General features: G+C 49.4%; 1 protein-coding gene across 1 annotated transcript; it reads left to right on the top strand.

Moving 5' to 3' along the window:
- The first annotated feature begins 2087 nt into the window (after positions 1-2087).
- LOC136461141 (ruvB-like protein 1) lies at positions 2088-21864 on the top strand. Its single transcript, XM_066460569.1, has 13 exons — positions 2088-2385; positions 16828-17066; positions 17206-17394; positions 17840-17971; positions 18150-18299; positions 18635-18790; positions 20151-20285; positions 20377-20442; positions 20631-20737; positions 20863-20962; positions 21047-21138; positions 21382-21438; positions 21516-21864. The coding sequence occupies exons 1-13, from the start codon at positions 2088-2090 to the stop codon at positions 21619-21621; spliced, it is 1827 nt and encodes a 608-aa protein (XP_066316666.1). The 3' UTR covers positions 21622-21864.
- Positions 21865-23161: the final 1297 nt, after the last annotated feature.

The following is a 23161-nucleotide window of genomic DNA, read 5'->3' on the forward strand; positions in this document are numbered from 1 at the left end:
TGCGGGTTCAACTGACCGGAGCATCTGGTCAAAACGATCGGAGCATCCGGTCACCCCACAGAAGCTCATAACGGTTCATTTTTCACGCTGCCTTATAAATAGAAGCTCCACTCATGAGTGGAGTTACTTTTGCTCATTCCAACAGCTAAGAAACACGTTTGTGAGTGCTAAGAAGAGCAAGGTCCTAGTGAGGTGTTTGTGATTTGAGAATCCAAGAGTGAAACCTCATTAGTGAATCAAGAGTAGACAAGTGTGCATCCATCTTCGCATTAGGCTTTACGTGGTCAAGTGAGAGTTCGTGCTTGTTACTCTTGGTGATCGCCATCACCTAGATGGCTTGGTGGTGATTGGGAGTTTGGTGTTCACCCGGTGGAGCTTGTGGGTGACCCAACTCAAGTTGTGAGCGGTTTTGGGTGATTCGCCGCGACGGAGTGTTGAAGAATCAACCCATAGAGAGCACTTGATCCTTGCGCGGATCAAGGGGGAGCTACACCCTTGCGCGGGTGCTCCAACGAGGACTAGTGGGGAGTGGCGACTCTCCGATACCTCGGCAAAACATCGCCGCGTTCTTTTCTCTCCCTATTTACTTTGAGCACTTACTTTGAGTATTTACTTTCAGCAATTCAACACTTGCTTTACATTCTTAGAATTGCTATGCTAGAGTAAGTTTGGAATATAGGGTGCAAGTCATTTGTGCGTTGATTTGATAGAAACACTTTTCTAGGCACAAGGGGTTAATTGGGCTATCCGTAGGATTTGATTATTGCAAGAAAATTTAGAATTAGCCCAATTCACCTCCCCCTCCCTCTTGGGCATCTTGATCCTTTCAGAGGGGAGCAGGTCTAGAGCCACGCCCCACAAGGTAAGCCTCCCTGCCCCGGAGCATGGGGTAGGCTCGAAACGATCCCGCCCAGATGAGTCGGGGCTAGGATCTGGGGATCCATCCTCAAAATGCTTCCACCGGCCGAGGACGTCAACGTGAGCTGCTGATTCCCCTGTTTTCATCCTTTTTTCATTTCTATTTTGGTCTAATGATTAATACCTTTGTGCAGATTCTTGCGGACGGGTCACCCCCAAGGGCTGGCGCCGAAGAAGAGTCTCGCCATTCAAGTGGGACAGATGGCGTTGCCTGGTGTCACCCCTGTTTCGGGCGGGAGTGATGCCGACATCGGGGCCGCATTGGCCAACCCGACGGCGTCCGTGATGGCTCCTACACCCACGGAGGTTACTGAGCGGGCGGCCTCCTCCATGGCGGACGTGGAACAGCCGGCTGAGGGCCGCATACCACCGGTGGAGGTGGTCGTGACCACGCCAAGCCAGGATTAGCCGAGCACGGTCGTGGTGGCACTCGAGGGCGTAGTGCAATCCACGCCACCAGGGGCCCAGGTGGATCCGCCCGTAGTGCTCGAAGCGACCTAGATGGAGGAGGGTCTAGCCGGAGGGTCCTCGAGTGTGGTGGTGGTGCCGCACAGGGTCAGGAGGGAGCCACCCCTAGCCCCTTTGTTGGGAGGAAGCTGCTCCCCCACGCGGGGGGAGCCGCCGCTTCAGTGGATGGCCGCCTAGGACCCGACGTCAGCTCTATTCTCGCTCGATGATCATTCTGAGAGTATGGAGCGGGAGGGTCTTGACATCATAATTTCGACCATGCTGGAGGCCCTAGACCATGCCAGAGGAGCCCTGCATGAAATTGTCGTTCCTACTACCTAGGTATTCGCTTGATTTTCTTCTTTCTCTGCATGTTTTTGTGTTTTCGCATTTCTGATTCCAGTCCTCTTCCTCTTTAGGTTCTTGTTGCTCGTAGCCGGAATAAATCCTGATTCCTCCATGAGCAGAAGGTAGAGTGGGATCGCCTCTTCGAGGAGGCCCAGCTACGAGCAGACATGGCCGCACAGCTTGCTACTACCCAGGAGCGGGAGGCCCAGGCACGTCAAGACGTGGAGGAGGCCCACGGGATGTTCGAGGATTTGTCGGCGAGGTCCAAGCAAGATGGGGAGGAGATTGCCAGGCTCCAAAAGGAGCGAGATGAGCTGCTGTAGAGGAATGCCGTGGCCAATGAGAAGGCTGGCGAAGTCCTAAAGGAGCTGGAGATGGAGCGAGACCTCTGGCAGAAGGCCAAGAGTAGGGCCACGACCCTCCAGCAGAAGGTGGACGAGGACGTCGAGGTGGTCCGCTCTCTCCGAGCGGAGCTCGGTGACGCGGTGAATCGAAGGTTGAGCACTGAAAACGTCTCCGTCAAGCTGGAAAAAGAGGCTGCCCATGCACAAAGGGCCCTTCAGGTTGAGAGCGATGAGCACAATCTTCTGCAAGCTGTGGTCGGGGTGGTCCTTAATGCCCTAAATGTGACGGAGCCAGTGGAGACCAACCCGCTCGCGGCTCGTGTCGCAGGTATCACGGCTCGGGTGGGCTAGCTTGAGGAGAGTGCCTTTCACGCCAGGATCACCCAAGCCTTCACCATCGCCCATGCTCATTATGAGAAGGAAATCAACCTGAAGGTGATGAGCGAAGGCTTCCCATCCACCTATGAGGATGAAGAGCTGGAGGAAATGGAGGAGATGGTTGCTCCCCTTGCGAAAAACCTGGCAGACAATTTGAAAGAGATGGTTCTCCCTCCATGGGAGTAATTAGTTGAACAATTTTGAGAACAACTTATATGTAATATGTGGACAAGTGTCGGGTTTTTTTCGAGTCTGGATGTGGTTTCGTGATTTTGTGTCGTAATTTTGTTTTGTTTGATTTTTTGCGATCTTACCAATCTGTTCCCCTGAATTATGCCGCTGGTCATGATGCGAGGAGATTGTTTCAAAAGAAAGAAAGGAGGTAGCCGTACCTTAACTAGCCCCCGAGTAAGGTCCAACCCCCTGCGTTTGCTGGGGTCGGGGGTTACTGGAGATCAAAACTGTGGTTTTGGTGAGAGGGTCATGGATGACATCGCAATATTCCCCGCCCTATTTTCCAACAGAAATCCCTAACTGGGGATTCTATGGGCTTGGCAAGGTGGGGCCTTCGAACCTATGTCCCTATATTGATTGGCTTGAGCCCCCGAGCCTTGTTAGGGTCTGATAGGGGTCGGCCGTTATTTGCGTGTTACCCCGTCCTCGGTTTTCACAATCAGAGGGGCTGAGTGAATGACACTTGCCTTGACGGCTCGAGTATCGCGCTCAACGAGCTCACTAATGGGTATGTTCGTGTGGAATCTGGGTCCATCATTTGCTGATGGGGTCGGCAGAGCCCTCTGGTGGCACTCCACAACTTCTTAACCCGCCTCCCGGCAGATGCCCAAGCCGTTCGATAGGCTTGGCGGCCCGATGGCCTCTCCTCGATGGAGATGTTGTGGGTTTGGCTCGAGGTTAGAATCGAACAAGAAAAGGTCGAGACGTCCCTGTCCGCTTCTAAGCGGAGTCGGGCAGGGCCGCTAGGGCTTGTCTCGGTTATTTCTCCCTGGCTCTATTTGGCATGAGGCGGCCTCGAGCCCTTCACGGACTGACCTTCGAACCTCGGCCTATGGTCGCCTATATCGAATGAGGCGACGGCCGTTTCGTGATGCAACACGAAGCATTGGGATGTTTTGCATATGTATAATATAATCAAAATGAAGGTGGGGTCGGTAACGTTACCGTGGCGGTATGAGTGACAAAAAGCTCCTACCAAATGTGTCTGTGTGGGGTTTAGACTGTGATGTTCGCGATGAGGTTGGAGTAACCTGCATAAGAATTGCTATTCTTTGTTTTTCGTATCTCGGTGGTGATCTGAGTCATTTAATTAACTTGGGCAACCTGATAGCTTCTCCTTTAGGGGAGATTTTGTAGGTGGACCCCTCCGAACCCTTCTTGAGAAGGCAGACGTCGAAGCTGGAGACGCGAGGGGCGTTGAGTATGATTTTTCTGGTGAACAGAAACACCGTAGCTACCGAGACGTAGGGTCTGCTAGTTCATCCAGTTTTACTCAAAGTTCTATGCCCATATTCCGCACTCCTGGTTTCAAGCGTACGGAGGGGTCCGGTGAAGAGGATGTCTAGACTGGTAGTCATCCTCGGTAGCCCCCGAGTGATGTTCATGTCCCCGCCGTTTGACGGGGTCAGAAGCTCAGGAATGAATTTTAATGCATAAAGTAAGAAAGCTGAGATGCTTATCTTTCTTTGGACATTCGTTTGTCGTCTCTTCTGGGCCGAATGGCTAGCCCAGGAGATCCAGAAAGGTCATGCCGTCGGATCGTCCTGTGGTTCTACATGGGGAGGCGAAGGGTTGTCTGCCTATGTGGGCGCCTTAATTACTGCGGCTGGAGCGGGTCAGTGGTGGGCCATACCTAGGCAGTGTTCAATTTGACCGGGGAGGACGCCTCATCGACCGGGGCGCATCCCGTCAGTTTTGGTGCGTCCCCTCAGGTATCAATCAGCATTGATTTTGTATTTAAAGAGGAGAAGGGAGAGGGTTTTTTGTCCAACCTTTCGCCTTTCCTTAGCTGCAGTGGCTCTTCTTTAAATAGGGAGGGGGAGGGGAGTTCTCATCCCACCTCATCTTCTGCCTCTAAGCCACTCTCTCTCCTTCTTCTTCCTTTCCACCGAATGCATCCGTGCGTCGCGGTGGTTCCTGAGTGAGGAAGAGTAATGCCAGAGAGAGAGAGAAAACTCACAAATCCACTCATGAATCTGGAGTGTGATGTTGAGCCAGAGATCATCCAATGTAGATGAGATGGTGTATGCCACCCTTGCTGAGGAGTCGCTGCTGCCGAAGGAGAAGGGACGCAGGGAGGCATCGTACGTCGTCGACTGTGCCGTCATCCGTTGTGCTCCTCCTTTGGCGGGAGGCGTTTCCTGCCCATACGCCATTATCAGGGTTATGGCTGGGGATGATGGCATAGTCCCCGAACGCCCTGGCGGAGGCATCGCAGATGGCGGTGCCATCAAGGATTCTGCGAAGCGGTGGGATATCAGGATGTCGCCGATGGAGAGCGTGGCACGACGACCGCAATAGTACTTGTAGTACAGCTAAGCAGAGACTGTAATGAAATAACTTTGTGGGGAAGCCCCCGAGTAAACAGTCCTCTGAATTTATAAGTATATTGTTCGTTTTTGTAATGAAATCGCTTTGTAAGTGACGAATTTGTGTAAAAAATGAACAAAATTACATCCTTTGCTTATGGCAAGCAATTTTTTATCTTTCTCCTTTCTGTAGGAATGATTTTAGTGCTTTCCGACCCTTCTCATGGTCTAAGTCATAAGAAGCTAGGAACATGGGTAAACTAATTCTGATTGAACTGGTGAGCAAAGAGGTTACAGCCGCTGGGGTGCGGGTGTCTCGCAGTCCTACCAGTTGTATTCAGAATTGGTTCCCAAAATCTTAGCCCTTGGGACTCGTTTATGAGGCAAATGGAAAACTTAGAGAATGTTTATAAATATAACATAGGAGGTTTTTTGCAAGCGTAATACTTGTATTACATATGTCATATGTTACGATCACATGCCAGCCCCCGAGTCAGGTCTGACCCCTCGCAATTTGCAGGGGTCGGAAGTCACTAAGGATTGGGGTTTTGTTATGACAAAATCTGATAAGGAAGAGTGTAAGCTTATTTTAAGGATAGAAATGACGTAGCTGGTCGATGTTTCAGGCGTTGGTGAAGACCTCGCCGTTGATGGTTTTCAACCGGTAGGCGCCTGGGCGAAGTACTTCCGCGACGACGTAGGGCCCTTCCCAGGGCGGGGAGAGTTTGTGGCGGTCCTTGTTGCTCTGCACAAGATGGAGGATGAGGTCTCCAACATTGAAGGCTCAACCCCACACCCGTCGGCTGTGGTATCGTCGCAACGCCTGCTGGTACTCAGCTAAACAGAGGAGGGTGATGTCGCGGGCTTCATCTAGCTGGTCCATGGCATCTTGGTGAGATGCTTTGGCCCCCTATTTGTCGTATGCTCTGATTCTTGGTGCTCCGTAGTCGAGGTCCATTGGGAGAACGGCCTCGGAACCATAGACCATGAAGAAAGGTGTGTAGCCGGTGGCCCGGCTAGGAGTTGTCCTTAGGCTCCAGAGCATGGCCGGGAGCTCAGCTAGCCAGCATGCGCTGAATTTGTTCAATCAGTTGAAAATTCTGGGTTTGAGGCCTTGAAGGAGCATGCTGTTTGCGTGCTTGACCTACTCATTCGTCCGGGGGTGTGCGACGGCTGCCCAATCGATCTGGATGTGTTGTTCATCATAGAATCAAATGAATTTCCTACCAGTGAACTACATGCTGTTGTCTGTGATGATGGAGTTCGATACTCTAAAGCGATGGATGATGTCGAGGAAGAACAGCACGGCTTGCTCAGATTTGATCGTGGATATTGGTCGAGCTTCAATCCATTTTGTAAACTTGTCTATGGTGACAAGCAAGTGGGTAAAGCCCCCGGGCGCCTTTTTGAGTGGCCCAACCAGGTTGAGCCCCTAGACCATGAAGGGCCATGTGATGGGGATCATCTGGAGAGTCTGGGCCGGGAGGTGTGTTTGCCGAGCGTAGTACTAGCACCCTTCGTAGGTGCGTACAATTTGCTCGGCATCAGCTACTGCGGTGGGCCAGTAGAAACCTTGTCGGAATGCATTCCCAACCAACATTCTTGGTGCGGCATGATGATCGCAGACTCCACCGTGGATGTCACTCAGCAGGAGTTTTCCTTGTTCGCTAGGGATACAGAGTTGCAAAATCCCGCTGTGACTCCGTTTGTAGAGTTCGCCTTCTACAAGAACGAAGGACTTGGCGCGTCGTGCGAGCCGTCGGGCTTCTGTCTTATCTGCCGGTAGTGTGTCGTGGAGGAGGTAGTCGAGGTAAAGCGTTCTCCAGTCATCAGGAGGGTCGGACTCCACTGCTGGGTCCTCTTCAAGCTCCATGACCTCGAGGTTGGGTAGAGTAGTTGGTGGATCGGCCTCTGGGGTCGGTCTAGAAGGGCCATCATTGGCTTCTTCTAACCCCGCATAGCATACCGAGGGTTTGTGTTGGTCACTGGCAAAGACACCAGTTGGGACTGGCTCTTGGCCAGATGCTGCTTTTGCGAGCGTGTCGGCTGCTTCATTGAGGCGCCTGGGGATGTGATTGAGTTTGAGGCCGTCGAATTTGTCCTCCAACCGTCGGACTTCTTGACAGTATGCCTCCATCTTGGCGTCGTGGTAGCATGACTCTTTCATGACCTAGTTGACGACCAGCTGAGAGTCGCCCCTGATGTCGAGGCGTCGGATGCCCAGCTCAATGGCGATTCGTAGGCCATTGATGAGCGCTTCGTATTCTGCAGTATTGTTTGATGAGGGGAAATGGAGCCGAACCATGTACCTCATGTGGACCCCGAGGGGAGATATAAAGACTAGTCCTGCTCTGGTGCCCTTCTTCATCAGCGATCCGTCGAAGTACATTGTCTAGTACTCTTGATTGACGGCTGCTGGTGGCATCTGGACCTCGGTCCACTCCGCGATGAAGTCAGCTAGTACCTGAGATTTGATCACTGTTCAGGGAGCATAGGAAATGCCCTAATCCATCAGCTCGAGTGCCCACTTTGCGGTTCTTCCCATAGCGTCATGGCTACGGACAACCTCGCTAAGGGGGAACGATGTTACTACTATCACGGGGTGTGACTCAAAGTAGTGGCATAGCTTCCTTTTAGTGATGAGGACAGCGTAGAGGAGTTTCTGGATTTGGGAGTAGCGGGTTTTGGAGTCGGATAACACCTCGCTGATGAAATACATAGGGCGCTGCACCTTGAAGGCATGCCCCTCTTCCTCTCACTCTACTACTAAGGCGGAGCTAGCCACTTGGGTGGTGGCCGATATATACAGTAGGAGGGATTCTCCGTTGCATGGAGGAACTAAGACCGGTGGTTTAGTTAGAAATCGCTTAACCATGTCAAGCGCCTCCTGAGCCTCGGCCGTCCACTCGAAGCGGTCAGCTTTCTTTAGGAGTTGATAAAGGGAGAGTCCTCGTTCGCCAAGGCGTGAAATGAATTAGCTGAGGGCGGCGAGGCACCCTGTGATCCACCGAACCCCCTTTATGTTTTGGATCGGGCCCATCCTTGTGATGGCTGATATCTTCTCTGGGTTGGCTTCGATGCCACGCTCAGAGACAATGAAGCCGAGCATCATGCCCCTCGGGACCCCGAAAATACATTTTTCAGGATTGAGTTTGATGCCATTTGCCTAGAGTTTCGCAAAGGTTTACTCAAGGTCGGCGACAAGGTGGTTAGCTCATTTGGTTTTGACTATGATGTCATTGACATAGGCCTCAATGGTTCGCCTGATGAGGTCTCTGAAGCAATTGAGCATACAGCGCTGGTATGTTGCCCCAGCATTCTTCAGACTGAATGGCATTGAAACGTAGCAAAACGATCTGAAGGGGGTGATAAAAGATGTCGCGAGCTGGTCGGACTCTTTCATCGCGATTTGATGGTAGCCAGAGTATGCGTCAAGGAAGCAGAGGGTTTCGCACCCCGAGGTAGAATCGACTATTTGGTCTATTCATGGCAAAGGAAACGGATCCTTTGGACATGCTTTATTGAGGTCGGTATAATCGACACACATTCTCCATTTCCCACTCTTTTTTTGCACAAGAACAGGATTTGCTAACCACTCTGGGTGGTATACCTCCTTAATGAATCCTGTGGCCAGTAGTTTGGCTATCTCTTCGTCGATGGCCCTACGTTTCTCCTCGTCGAAGCGGCGTAGGCGTTGCTTCACCGGCTTGGAGCCCAAGAGGATCTGGAGAGTATGCTCAGCGACCTCCCTTGGGATGCCTGGCATATCCGAGAGTTTCCACGCAAAGACGTCTTTGTTGTCGTGGAGGAAGTCGATGAGCGTGCTTTCCTATTCGGAGGAGAGCGCGGTCTCGATACGGACTTTTTTGCCCTTGGAGCTGCTGGGGTCCAAGAGGACCTCCCTGGAGCCTTCTGTCGATTCGAACGACCTAGTTGATTTCTTCGTGTTGGGTGCCTCTTCAATGACCTCTTCCCTGAGGGTGGCGAGCTCTTCGGAGGCAATGACTGCGGATGCGTGTCCGTAGCATTCGACTTCGCACTCGTAAGCGCGCTGGAAAGAGGTGCCGATGGTGATGACCCCGCGGGGACCCGGCATCTTCAGCTTAAGGTATGTATAATTGGGGATGGCCATGAACTTTGCGTAGCATGGTCGTTCCAAGATGGCGTGGAAAGTCCCCAGGAACCCCACTATGTCGAAGGTGAGGGTCTCGGTCCAGTAATTGGACCAGTCCCCGAAAGTGACGGGCAGATCGATCTACCCCAGTGGCATAGCCTGCCTACCAGGCACAACACCATGGAAAGGCGCTCGGATGGGGCGAAGGTTCATTCGATCGACGCCCATCTCGTCGAGCGTCTTGGCGTACATGATGTTGAGGCCGCTGCCTTCGTCCATCAGTACTTTCATGAGCCGCTTAGGTCCGACGATCAGATCGACGACAAGCGGGTACCTTCCCGGATGTGGGATGGCATCCGGATGGTCGGTCCGGTCGAAGGTTATGGCGGATTCCGATCACCGGAGGAAGGCTGGCGTGGCTGGTCTGGCTGTATAGACCTCGTGACGTGCGAGCTTCTGGCGACGCTTGGAGTCATAGACCGTTGATCCTCCAAAGATCATGAGGGTGCCGGTCAGCGTTGGGAAGGCGTCGTCCTTCTCCTCTATGTCGTCTATGGTGGGAACAGGTTCCTTCCCCTGCTCCCCTTTGTTGAGGCCCCCGGCCAAGTATTTGCGCATGAGGCCGCAATCCTTGTATAGATGCTTGGCCGGGAAGGCGTGGTTTGGGCATGGCCCCTCGAGCATTTTCTCAAAGTGGTTCGGAGTGCCTTCCACGGGCTTCCGACCACCTTTGTGGTCGGCAGCGGCCATGAGCGAGTTGTCGCGCCGTTGCTTCTTATTTTTCTTTTTGGCGGGACGGTTGGAGGCGCCTTCGCCGACGTCCTCGTCCCGCCTCATCTTTCCGTCGAAGCGATCAAAGATGGCTCCGACCGCCTCCTCTCTAGAGGCATGACTAGTGGCAATGTCCAGGAGTTCCTTGGTAGTTTGTGGGCCCCTGTGTCCTAACTTGTGGACCAGGGATTCGCAGGTTGTTTCGAACAGAAAGGCTCCTATCACGTCGGCGTTGGAGACGTTAGGGAGCTCGTTGCACTGTCGAGAGAAGCACCGAATATACCTGCGAAGGGTTTCATTGGTCTTCTGGTGGCAGTTCTTGAGGTCCCATGGGTTTCCAGGGCGTTTGTACGTGCCCTGGAAGTTGCCCACGAAGATCTCCGTCAGATCCGCCCAACTCTGAATAGTATTAGACAGTAGGTGCTCTAGCCATACTCGCGCTGAATCGAACAAGAACAGTGGGAGATTACGAATAATGAAATTGTCATCACTCGCCCCACCGGCCTGACATGCAAGTCGATAGTCTTTGAGCTAAAGCCCGGGATTTGTTTCGCCAGAATATTTAGGGATATTGGTAGGCGGTCGATACCTTAGGGGAAATGCGGCATTGAGGATGTGCCGTCTGAAGGCCTGAGGACCTGGCAGGCTGGGGCTCGGGCTTTGGTCTTCGTTGCTGTCGTAGTGTCTGCCACATCGGGGATGGTAGCCATGGCGTGCTGCTTCTCCGTCGTCGCCATGGGCACATTTCCGAGCGTCGATGATGTTGCGTACGTCGTGGCCATGGTCGAGGCATTGATGTACTAGGACGGCGGAGGGCTGCCTGTCGGCTGGCGGGGTTTGGTGAACGGACGCATCCCTGGTGGGACATACTGAGGGCGAGCGCTGGCTGGTGTTGGGTTTGCGTCGTCGAGACAACGAACTTTCCGCCTGCTACGCCGCCGCACGCTTAAGCAACGTGCGAATCTCCCTGTGGGCTCGGTGATCTTCGGCCGTCGTGGCCTCCGGAAGGCCATACAGCAAGGCGATTGCTGCGGCGATGTTTTGGCTGGCTCGGGCAAAGTGAGGAAGGGTCCCATCGTCGGTGAGGATCCTTTGGTGTACGGTGCGGGCCGTGGTGCGCGCGTCCCCTGTCTTTGCGGCGTTCAATCTCGCGATTGATGTCCGCGTACTCCCGGATGAGCCCTTGCCCGACCTCATCGGTCTCTTGCTGATGGGCCCTTAGCTGCTCCATCCTTAGGCGAGATGGGTGAAAGGTCCTAATGGCTAGAGGGGGGGGGTGAATAGCCTAATAAAAATTTCTACAACAACACTTAACCAAATGGTTAGACAATTATGAGGCGAAGCGAGTGTTGCGCTAGCCTACTCAAAATGCAAGCCACCTACCACAATTCTCGTTTAGATAGTGTCAATTCACACAAGATCAATGACACTACCCTATGTTAGTGTGCTCTCAAAGGCTAACTAAAGAGCCACACCAACCAAGCATGCAAGCTCTCACAACTAGCTACACTAAAGAGCTTGTCACCTAGTTTGCGGTAAAGTAAAGAGAGTGATCAAGAGGGTTATACCGCTGTGTAGATGAATGAACCAATCAATCACGAAGATGAATAACAATGATGACCAATCACCTCGGAATCAATGATGAAGACAATGATTTTTACCAAGGTTCACTTGCTTGCCGGCAAGCTAGTCCTTGTTATGGCGATTCACTCACTTGGAGGTTCACGCGCTAATTGGCTTCACACGCCAAACCCTCAATAGGGTGCCACACAACCAACACAAGATGAGGATCACACAAGCCATGAGCAATCCACTAGAGTACCTTTTGGCGCTCCGTCGGGGAAAGGTCAAGAACCCCTCACAATCACCACGATCAAAGCCGGAGACAATCACCACCTCCACTCAACGATCCTCGCTGCTCCAAGCCGTCTAGGTGGCAGCAACCACCAAGAGTAACAAGCGAAATTCGCAGCGAACCACGATCACTAAGTGCCTCTAGATGCAATCACTCAAGCAATGCACTTGGATCACTCCCAATCTCACTATGATGATGAATCAATAATGTAGATGAGTGGGAGTCCTTTGGCTAGGCTCACAAGGTTGCTATGTCAATGAAAATGTGCAAGAGTTGTCCCTTGAGCCAACCATGGGGCTATATATAGAGCCCCCATCAAATAGAGCCGTTATACCCCTTCACTGGGCAAAACACGCTCTGACCGGATGCTCCGGTCATACTGACCGGACGCTGGCCCTCAGCGTCCGGTCGCCCGATGGACGCCACGTGTCATCGCCTTCAAACGCTGTTTGTCAGATTCCAACGGCTACGAAGCTGACCGGACGCTCCGGTCAAAACTAACCGGATGCTGAAGCCCCAGCGTCCGGTCGTTTCCAGTAAGCTCCCCGAGGCATGTTTTTTCGACCGGACGCGTCCGGTCCACCTTGACTGGACGCAGACCAGCATCCGGTGCTCAACCCTACCCACTGTGCCATCTGACAGCTCGACCGGACGTAGCCCTTCAGCGTCCGGTCGCTGAGTGACCCAGCGTCCGATCAGTAGACCGACGCCAGCATCAATTCGATCAACTCCATTTCAACTCTAACTTCTTCACCCTTGCTCCAATGTGCCAACCACCAAGAATTTTGCATCCGGCGCAATAGAAAATAGACATTTCATTTTTCCAAAGGCGCCGAACCCATCTCAACCCTACAAACACCTTGTGCACATGTGTTAGCATATTTTCACAAATATTTTCAAGGGTGTTAGCACTCCACTAGATCCTAAATGCATATGCAATGAGTTAGAGCATCTAGTGGCACTTTGATAACCGCATTCCGATACGAGTTTCACCCCTCTTAATAGTACGGCTATCAAACCTAAATGTGATTATACTCTCTAAGTGTCTTGATCACTTAAAACAAAATAGCTCCTATGGTTTATACCTTTGCCTTGAGCTTTTTGTTTTTCTCTTTCTTCTCTTCAAGTTTAAGCCCTTGATCATCTCCATGCTATCACCATTGTCATGTTATGATCTTCATTTGCTTCTCTACTTGAAGTGTGCTACCTATCTCATGATCACTTGATGAACTAGGTTAGCACTTAGGGTTTCATCAATTCACCAAAACCAAACTAGAGCTTTCAATGGGGCTATCGTCTCTTCCCCGGATCTACTGTCAGGGTTGTTTGTAGGGGTGACCTCTTCCCTGGAGGCGCTTTTGACGTGATCCTCGGGGGTTTGCGTCATGAAGCATTCCCGGGAAGGGTGATGGCTCCCCCTACTAGAATTCGAGCTAGAGAACGATCCTGGCTCCTCGTTGAGGAGCCCGTAGAGGGTCTCTGTATCATGCTCAATAGCCCCCATGAACTTGATGTCCGTGGATGACTGAACCATACGTAGCGCCTGAAGGCGGCCAGCGGTCGCCGCAGCATTGCGGAGGCCGAACGGAAACACCATCAGGGTGTTCCGTATGGACCCTCCTGGACACAGGGTGGCGTTGTGAGAGGCCTCTCTTGATGACTGGACTCCAAGGGAGTTGCCTGGCGGGCCCTCAAGCCTAAGACGGCTGAGGTTGATGGAAGGGAGAGACGGGGCGGCTACGTGAGTGAGCGCCGGCTCTCCTCCTAGTGAGATGATGAAATCTAGGTCGCCGAAACGCACGTGTGCGCCCGGGGCCCAGCTGATTGCGTGGGTGGCCATCCGAGGCCTGATTTGGAATGCGCAAGCTCCCCTACCTGGCGCGCCAACTATCGGTGTTTCGTATAAGCACCGACAAGTAAATTTATAGTAATGCGCGTTAGGCTCGGATGGTATGCTAAAGGACACAAGATTTATACTGGTTCGGGCCGAAAGTCTCTACGTCCAGTTTGTTGCTGCTCGTGTTATTAGCACCGTGAACGATTTGTAGTAAAAGGTACAAACGATCGAGAGAGGGACTGGTCCCAAGTCTCTGATGGAAGGGCTGAAGGGAGGTCAAGAGGTTCGAAGCCACTTGACTGTGTGTATCTGTGTGTCGTATTGTTCGGTCTTAAGCGTCCGTCCGTCTGATGGAGGAAGCACATCCCCTTTTATAGATGAAGGGGTCAGCTTTACAAGGATGAGGGCTCTACCTTATTCTTGTGGAGCACGTCTACCCAATCCTCCTTCTTTATTCTGATGAGTGCGTAGGAAGATAAGTGCCTACAATACTGTCGATGTCTCTGTAGAATGTTAGGTTGATCACAGAATGTTACCCTACGCAGGGTATGGGCCGTAGTACAGTGGTTTTGACTTATTAGCCTCTCCTAGCCTTGCTCCGCACGCCTTCTGGCACTTGTGAGTCTTCGTCGGAGGGATGAGGGGTCGGGATCCGGCGTAATGCCGTGGTCAAGGCCTTCTGACTTGGCGGACCTGAGGGGTCGGGAAGCGGGCACCGCTCCCTTGAGTCCATAGCGTGGTGACGAAAAATCTGTCGTTCGTGGGGATAGCAAATCCTTTTCTGGAGCGTAGCGGTTGTCGTATATCTTCATCGGGTTCCGTATCCCAGGGCTGAAGGCGGCGCCTACAACTCTACAGGGCGAGGAGCACGCACCTGTACAACCTTTCGGGCTCTGCGGCGCCCGAAAGGGTCTAAAGCACCTGTCCTATCATCCCCTGGCAGTACTTTTCCTGCCAGGGCGCAGGGTATAGTCCTTGGAGCCATGATTGACCCGAACGTCTTGTCTTGCCCTGTACTTATCATCTTGAGGGAATGGGAAGAAGTTGTCAGGTAAGATGAATCCAATCTTTAGATATGGAGCAGGGTGAGACTCGTTCCTTGCCGTCGGGCGAAACGGAGACCAATTCCCATCTCTCGGGCGAGACCGACCTCGCCCCTCCGGGGTCAGGCGAGGCAGAATCTATCCCTCAGCCCTCGGGCGAGACCGAGCCCGCCCTAAAGGCGTCGGGCGAGACGAAGTTTATCCCTCGGCCCTCAGGCGAGACCAAGCCTGTCCCAAAGGCGTCGGGCGAGACGGAGATTAACCCTGAGCTCTTGGGCGAGGCAGAGTTATCTCATAAAAGCGTCGGGCGAGGCGGAACCAAACTCCTGTCACTCGAACAAGGGATGAAACGGCGCCCTAATACGTCCAAAAGTCTTTCATATTCGGTGGTTATTGGTTCCACCTTCTGAGGTACCCCAGTATTAGGTCCTCGACAACTGCGGGCAGAACCTTGTTGAGCGCTCCGAGGCAGGCAGACGTCCCAGCTGAAAATTGCAACTAGCTAATAGTACTACCCCGTAGTACTTAGCTTCTTTTATTTTCCTCAACTTTTAATATTGATCTGTATATATATCTTCTGGACACGGAATTATTAGAATTATGCACCTTGAGCAGAAAATGTATATTAGCTTTCGATGATCGTACGAACACTAGCTAGCTTGCTGCTGCTGGGTCAAAAATGCATCATTGCAGTGTCATGCAACTCGTACCTAGCTTGATTGATCCAGATTTGCTAGCTAATAAGTACTGATTAACATGTCATATGGCTGAGAGTGTCGATCGATGTGGCCCTTGCAGCTAGCCCTACAAAGGGAATCATCAGAGGTCGGGTTGCGCTTGCTTTCAGTGTGTTTAGGACGGTGTACTCAGCACACAGCTCCGTCCCTCGGCCTCACATATATTTACTTGCTGGCAAGCGACAGCATGCGACCTTGTTGACTGGCTGATAAGCCCTGACTGAAACCAACAAGCAAACAGTGAGGAAGATGTGCATGTTACATATATTTTTGGTTGCGGCAACAGTGAGGCGTTACCTTTCTCATAAGCTAATCATTAGCAGTTAATGATGGGCTGGGAGAGCATCTTCATCATTAACTCCCTGATAGGTCACTTTGACCTAAAAACGTCGGCCGGCCAGGTCCTCTCCATGCCAGAATTATTTTTTGTATGATTATATAATTTATGTAAAATTCCTCCAATCTAGAGGGGGTCTTAATAATACTGACATGATTTTACCGTTCCACGAGATGCAGTTCAGCTTCATTGTAACGCGTCAAGGGTAGATTCAATAATGTTAAAATAGCTATCTCATATATATTATTTTATTCAGTAAGGAGATAGTATGATTAGCTAGCTCTCCATGAAGAGCTAAACTAATATACTTTCTTATGATTCGTGTGTCTATGCTTATATGTTTTTCTATACTAGCATGTTGGGTTATTTTATTTTTATTGTTTTTAAGTTCATATAAGCTAACAAGGCGACTCTATTGTTAAGGCTGTATGCTCTAATACTCCTAAGCCAAGCATTTCTAACTTTGATTACCATTTAAAATAAAAACTGTATATGTTAACAACATAAGGTTTATGTTTTTAGATTTGCTATGACAAACAATTTCATAAACTATATAACTTGTATATGTTGTAAACTATATGAGTTTTTTTAAAAAAATTGATAATTAAAGATGTAAATGGTTGGTTTAAGACAGGAGGTGTAAAAAAGAATAAAGGGAGTACAAACTCAGAGAGCACACGCACCATGAGTTGACTCCACCACAGCGTCGTGCATGTATGATCCCATGTGTACCCATCAACCAGTCCCATGCATATGCATGCATAGAGATACCTCGATCTGCACACGGTAGAGTATCGGCATCTAAAAATGGTATCTTTTGGCAAAGCCAGTACCGGCGCGCGGATTAGTTTATTTAGCCATAAAGTTCTTCTTCACTAGCCCTGGCTCGTCCGTCGTCGTTTGACCAAGATTCTCCTCGGACCGCCTCGAATTCGAATCGACCTGATGACGTACGTCGTTCATGGTGCCTGAAACTGCATACTCGACGCCAGCGTCAACAGCGCCGAGCTTGGCGCCAGCATCTACGGCGCCATGACGGGAGCCGAGCTTCCATCCATGTAAGTTCGCCCCAGCCCAGGGGCTCGGCGCCAGGGACGCTGGCGCAGAGATAGATGGCGCCGAGATATGGTCTATTTTTTTAATTCTTTTCGTCAGGGTCTATTTGCGAGAAACTTAAAAAAAAAAAAAAAACCCTCAAAAGTAAACAATTCGGCTCCCCCGGTCCCTCCTCGTGCCGTCGCCTCGCCTCCTCCCCGTTCCCGCCCCCAAATTTGTTGCGGCGGCATAATCAGCGGCGGCGGGCGGTAGCTGCGACGAGGATCGAGGAGGTGCAGTCGACGTCGAAGAAGCAGCGCATCGCCACCCATACCCACATCAAGGGCCTCGGTCTCGACGTAGCTGTCCCCTTCAGCTTCTTCTCTGTTCCCCCTTCCCCAGTGGAGGGGTTTGCTTGGGTTTTAGCTTCTGTGTGTGTTTGCGTAAATCAGTAGATTCTCACTGCTTTGTTTGTATGTGGTTTTCTTATGGGAGCAGGCCAATGGGATGGCGATTTCGTTGGCGGCGGGGTTCGTAGGCCAGGCGGCGGCGCGCGAGGCGGCCGGGCTGGTGGTCGACATGATTCGCCAGAAGAAGATGGCCGGCCGCGCGCTGCTACTTGCGGGCCCGACCGCCACGGGCAAGACGGCGCTAGCGCTCGGCGTAGCCCAGGAGTTCGGCAGCAAGGTCTGTGCTTCCAATTGCTCATTTTCCTCACACAAATCAGCTAATTCATTTTGGTGGTAAAACTAGGGTTTTATTTCTTCCCCTTTTCCTTTGCTGTGGGGGATAATGTCTCCTACCAATACCCTCTGTTTATAGGTTACCCTGTTTGGTGAACAAGAAGGTCTGGATGGGCGCGCGCGCACACACACACAAAAAAAAAAAAAAAGAGTAAAAAAAGAAAAAAAAATCTGTTTCGCTAGTTCATAGGCCATAGGGATCTTGAGGTATTTTAGCATACTTAATGTCATTTTAGCTGCATGGTTTAAGTTTCATGTTCAACTAGCTGTGGTGTTCTAAAGGGACAGTTCAGCCAGTAAAATGTTATTGATGTTGCTATGGTGTTATGCTTGCTGAATTCACTGTAGGTTTATGTTCTTCTAATCTAATAATGCTTCCTTCCATGCAGGTCCCTTTCTGTCCTATGGTAGGATCAGAAGTGTACTCCTCAGAGGTCAAGAAAACTGAGGTGCTGATGGAAAATTTCCGTAGAGCTATATGTTTGCGTATGAAGGAAAACAAAGAAGTTTATGAAGGAGAGGTAAACAATGCAATGCATATATGCCCATGTTCAAGTTAAACAAATACTAGGCTACAATTAGATTAGTGGTTTCCTTATTTATCAATAGTTTTCAATTTTCACAATCGCTTTGATGGCTGGCATTCATTTCTTGTTGTTTGAATAAAGTATAGACTTACCAATGTTGCTCTGTTCCCAGGTTACTGAACTTTCCCCAGAAGAGGCTGAGAGTACAACCGGTGGATATGCGAAAAGCATTAGCCATGTAATCATTGGCCTAAAGAGTGTTAAAGGGACTAAGCAACTGAAGTTAGAACCTTTAGTTTATGATGCTTTGATCAAGGAAAAGGTGCCTGCTTCCTTACCTATCCTGCTGGTGGTAGACTTTTGGATTAAATTTTATTCTTACAATAAAAATGGCAGTCTAATTGTTTCTTACTCAAAATAATGTCTTCATGAACATTTTAAATCTGCTATGCCCTATGCCTATTGATAATTACTCACTGGGAAAATTTTATGCTAACTCACTGGCATGTGTCCTGTTGTCTTATGACTAGTCCTGGTGCTGAGTTGCTCCTTAAACATTGAGAAATCATGCACTATACTTGCTTTCTGGGTTATTGTATCTATTATGCTATCTGCATTTGTTTCTTTAGGTTACTCACTGTCTGCATATGGACATAGGTGGCAGTGGGTGATGTTATATACATCGAAGCAAATAGTGGTGCAGTGAAAAGAGTTGGTAGATGTGATTCTTTTGCTACAGAATATGATCTTGAAGCTGAAGAGTATGTTCCTATCCCCAAAGGTGAAGTCCATAAAAAAAAGGAAATAGTGCAGGTATCATTCTGATGCTATCTTAACCTTAATATTTCATTATTTTCTGCGTCAATCTTTTTCATATGGTACCCTTCATTAATAAATGTTATCATGATCGAAACAAATCTTTCCACTGTTGAAACAGTATACTCCTCAAGATGCAACTTTGAACATGATTTCTATCACACATTCTTGACTAATTTCCTTCAATATATGTTGGTTAGAAGCTATAAGGACATATTATTGCAAGTTGCTATGTTGATCCATATTATCAGGTTGTCTGCTAATCGCCCTAGTCAGTCCCCTGCACTCAATTAGGCACTCCAACTCGATTAGAGCGATCAGAAACCTGGTCGTCTGATTAGTTGAGAATTAATCATGATTATCATCCGACCTGTTTGGACGACTAGACAGGCAACTGGTAACTGGGCTGCATCAGGTGTCACTGGGCTAGCTGTGTTTTGGTCCAAAGCCCAATAGGGTTTCTCTCCTATACCCACTCTTAGTCCGTCGCCCCCTGACCCTCGAGACACATCTCCAGTCGCCAGATTCTGGTGCGCCAGCTGCAGGGCGCCGCCATTCCTGCCATGCTGCAGCTGCCTCTCTTCCCTTCCTCCCTTCTGGCCTTCCCAGCTGCTGTGCCTCCCTCCAGCTGCCTCTTCCCTGCTTCAGCCGCCGGCCTGTAGGACGTAAGGGAAGCTCACCGGGTCTATTCCCCGCCTCAGCCGGGTCAATCGAGATCCATGGGAGCACCAAGATGAGATCCTCCACCTCCAAAGGTGAGTCATTGCTGGGTCACATCTATGGAGTTCTGGACACTTCACAGGTCACATCTCATAGGAAATTAACCAACTGACCGGAAATATAGTCTTGATGTTCGATTTATACTATATACTATATGGTATATATACCCTATATAGGTCCTGGTATGTACAGGACGATTATACAGACGAGAGGTAGATTTGTTTGAATGATCATATTAGATGGGCACACCAGATGTCTAGAACAACAAATATTGAAGAGTCATAGTCCAATGGCATTGACTATTGCTTCCTTGGTAGAATAATATACATAAATAAATGTCACAAACAAGGGTCATGTGCATCACCATCGGCCATCAGCCAAAATCCTTTCAACAAGAATCCCTTAGAGTCGATTAACTTTGCTCTATCATTGCTGGTGCTGCTACTAGTACTTTGTAAATAAACAGTTGGAAGTTTGCTGTTAGAGTACCTGATTGTTTGTTATCATGAGGAGGATATTTTCCATAATGCAATATACGATAATAATTAATGCTTGTATTTGCATGTCAACATGGAGGCTTCCTGTAATCTACGCTCTTGTTCTAAAGAGGAAATAACCTTCTCATCTTTTTATGAAGGATGTCACGCTTCATGACCTTGATGCAGCAAATGCACAGCCACAAGGAGGCCAAGATATTTTATCCCTTATGGGCCAGATGATGAAGCCACGAAAGACTGAAATCACCGAAAAGCTGCGGCAAGAAATCAGTAAGGTTTTCATTTCTTTAGTGACTTCTAAGCAGTATCAAATTTTTATAATCATATAAGAATCTTCACCTGATTTTTAATTTCATACGGTGGTAGGTGGTAAACAGATATATTGAGGAAGGAATTGCAGAGCTTGTACCTGGTGTTTTGTTCATTGATGAGGTATCATTTTATTGCATTTGTGATTGAAAAATCCACTTTTCATGGCCTAAGAAAAAGAATTAAGTAGCAAGCATGATTTTGTTGATCGCTAAACATATTTTATCTGCCTCATGGTGCAGTGGCACATTTGTTGAACTTGACTGTGTCTTCTGTTTATTCAAAATGAATTAATAAAATAATGTTTTCAGGTCCAAATGTTGGATATTGAATGCTTTTCTTATCTTAACTGTGCACTGGAGAGCCCTTTATCACCAATTGTGATACTTGCTACGAATAGGGGAATATGTAATGTAAGGTAAGCAGTTTATTTGCCACAGTACTCCGCAGCTAACTTCAATACCTGAATAAATCTGCACTGGTCTATTAAGCTGCACCTTACTTAAATACTTGCTTAATAAATCTTGTAATGGTTTTATTCAGAGGAACTGATATGACAAGTCCACATGGTATACCAGTGGATCTTCTAGATAGGTTGGTGATTATTCGGACAGAAACATATGGCCCTACTGAGATGATACAGGCTCTTACTTATTTTGGGCATAATTTCTATAGGATTGTTCCTGTCCAGAAATTTGCATTAATCTATGTTCATTGCCCTTTACAGATATTGGCAATCCGAGCACAAGTGGAAGAGATTGATATCGATGAAGAAAGTCTTGCTTATTTAGGCGAGATCGGACAGCAGACATCTTTGAGGTTAGATTTTTGTGTTGTTGTTTGGTATTTTCCACACATTCCATGGATTAGTTTTCAAATACGAGTTCGAAGACGCAAGTCCTTGGAAGTTAGGCATGTATCTCATTGGTTTGATCTGTGATGTGTTGATTTCCTTTACTTTCAGAATTGATCTCACTGTGGTGTTCGATATCACAAGCTGATTTCTCCTTCCCTCCTGTCATAGCTAACAGATCTTTTTCTCTTTGCGGACATGCTATTCAGTTCCTATCACCTGCCAGCGTGGTTGCAAAGACTAATGGAAGAGATAAGATCTGCAAGGTATATCTACTGAGCTTTCATCCCTAGCTGATTCTTGTTCTCCAAGCTTATATCAATGAGCTTATGATCTCTATCAGGCTGATCTTGAGGAAGTTAGCGGTCTCTATTTGGATGCCAAATCCTCGGCTCGTCTGCTCCAGGAGCAACAAGACAGATACATCACCTAGATATTTCCTGTCGTAGAAAGCTCGAGGCCATGTACTGAATCGATCTGCTTCACAGGTTCATAGTCTATTTAGGGGGTGTTTAGTTACCCCAAATTCCAAATTTTGGCACTATGCAAAAAGAAGATTCCCCGTCACATCAAACTTGCGGTACATGCATGGAGTACTAAATGTTGACGAAATCAAAAACTAATTGCACAGTTTGGTTGTGCTTTGCGAGATGAACGTTTTGAGTCTAATTAGTCAACGTTTAGACAACTGTTACCAAATACAAATGAAATACTACAGTAATTTTGCTGGCGCCGAATTCGGCCGAACTAAACGAGGGCTTAGTCTTCAAGAGCACATTTGGGGGAAATTATTTTTGTAGTGCCGGCGTATGGCTTCACAGGTTCCGGCATATTGCTTGTTCACATACTGTTCACTGATTAGATTGACACGTGTATTTTCAGTTTCACCCTTGCTAATCGATGTCACAGAATCTGTGCACCCACGAGTTGGATTGGCCCTCATTGGTCGTGACCCTTTTTAACCATGTACTAGGATTCATTGAATGCAACTTTTATGGCTTTATTTTAAAAAATATTCATAAAGCATAACGAAAATCTTTAGAGTAAAGTTTTATGTTTCAAAGGTGAACTTGCGCATGTACAGTTGTCTAGTGTCTACGGAGTAATTTAAATTAGAGAAAGAAGGACTCGGTGGACCTTCTAGAAAAAAATGACTGCATTTGTTCCAGGAACGTTCTTCTGGACCTAAAAAAATATTTGTCCCGGTCTTTTTCTGCTTCCATTTCTCAAAACACAGCTGATATCGCGCCACGTACTGTCTGATTCCATTTGGCCTGGCCATCGTTTTCCAAATTTCCTGCGGCAACGCAAAGCGTCTGCGGAGCATCCTGTTCCTGTCAACATTGAGACCGGCGAAGCAGCGCTGTGACTGTCATCCAGTACATTGTACTACATGCCTTCCGGTGCTGCGGTGTTCCACTTCCACCGTCCCGGGGTTTTTTCTTCCGTTCCATGATGGCACTGAGACGTCCGTTTCCAGACAGCGAAACGCTGAGGATGTTGGATTCCCCCTCCCGGGAATCACCGTTGCCTAGCCGCTGAGGTACGCGCAGATATCTGAATCTGGTATCTCCGTCCTCGCCACGACGCCAACTGCAAGCACCGGCGCGGCGAAAGAAAAGCAACACATGCACAATGCCATTGGTGGTCGTGGCGTGCGCGGCGAAAAGCTTCGCCGTGGCATTCCATGACCCAAGAGCACTTGGGGCCTCGCACGGCATCTCCGCCCGCCTCACGGCCACGATCCGCTCCATCATTCCCGGTGCAGTGCGCCGATCGGACTGATCGCCGCGGCAACAACGACGTGAGAGGGCGGGCCGGCGCCAGGGAAGGAGCGGGAAATGACGCACGCGCTGACACCAATTCGCCTGCAACGCGACAGCCCCGGCCGGCCCGCCCCGCATCACAGCCGCACACTCCCCCCCGGGCTGCGGGCCAGATAACACACCACACATCGAATCGAAATCGCCGGTTGCCATGACTGACTCC

This window comes from Miscanthus floridulus, chromosome 6 (genome assembly GCF_019320115.1).
Source record: "Miscanthus floridulus cultivar M001 chromosome 6, ASM1932011v1, whole genome shotgun sequence".
Taxonomy (NCBI): domain Eukaryota; kingdom Viridiplantae; phylum Streptophyta; class Magnoliopsida; order Poales; family Poaceae; genus Miscanthus; species Miscanthus floridulus.

Excerpts from the sequence above, each read along its gene's own strand:
- LOC136461141 (XM_066460569.1), top strand. The coding sequence starts at position 2,088 with ATGGAGCGAGACCTCTGGCAGAAGGCCAAGAGTAGGGCCACGACCCTC. Across the intron at positions 17,395-17,839 it reads CCCAGGAGTTCGGCAGCAAG|GTCCCTTTCTGTCCTATGGT; the intron begins GTCTGTGCTTCC and ends CCTTCCATGCAG. Across the intron at positions 20,738-20,862 it reads AGGGGAATATGTAATGTAAG|AGGAACTGATATGACAAGTC; the intron begins GTAAGCAGTTTA and ends GGTTTTATTCAG.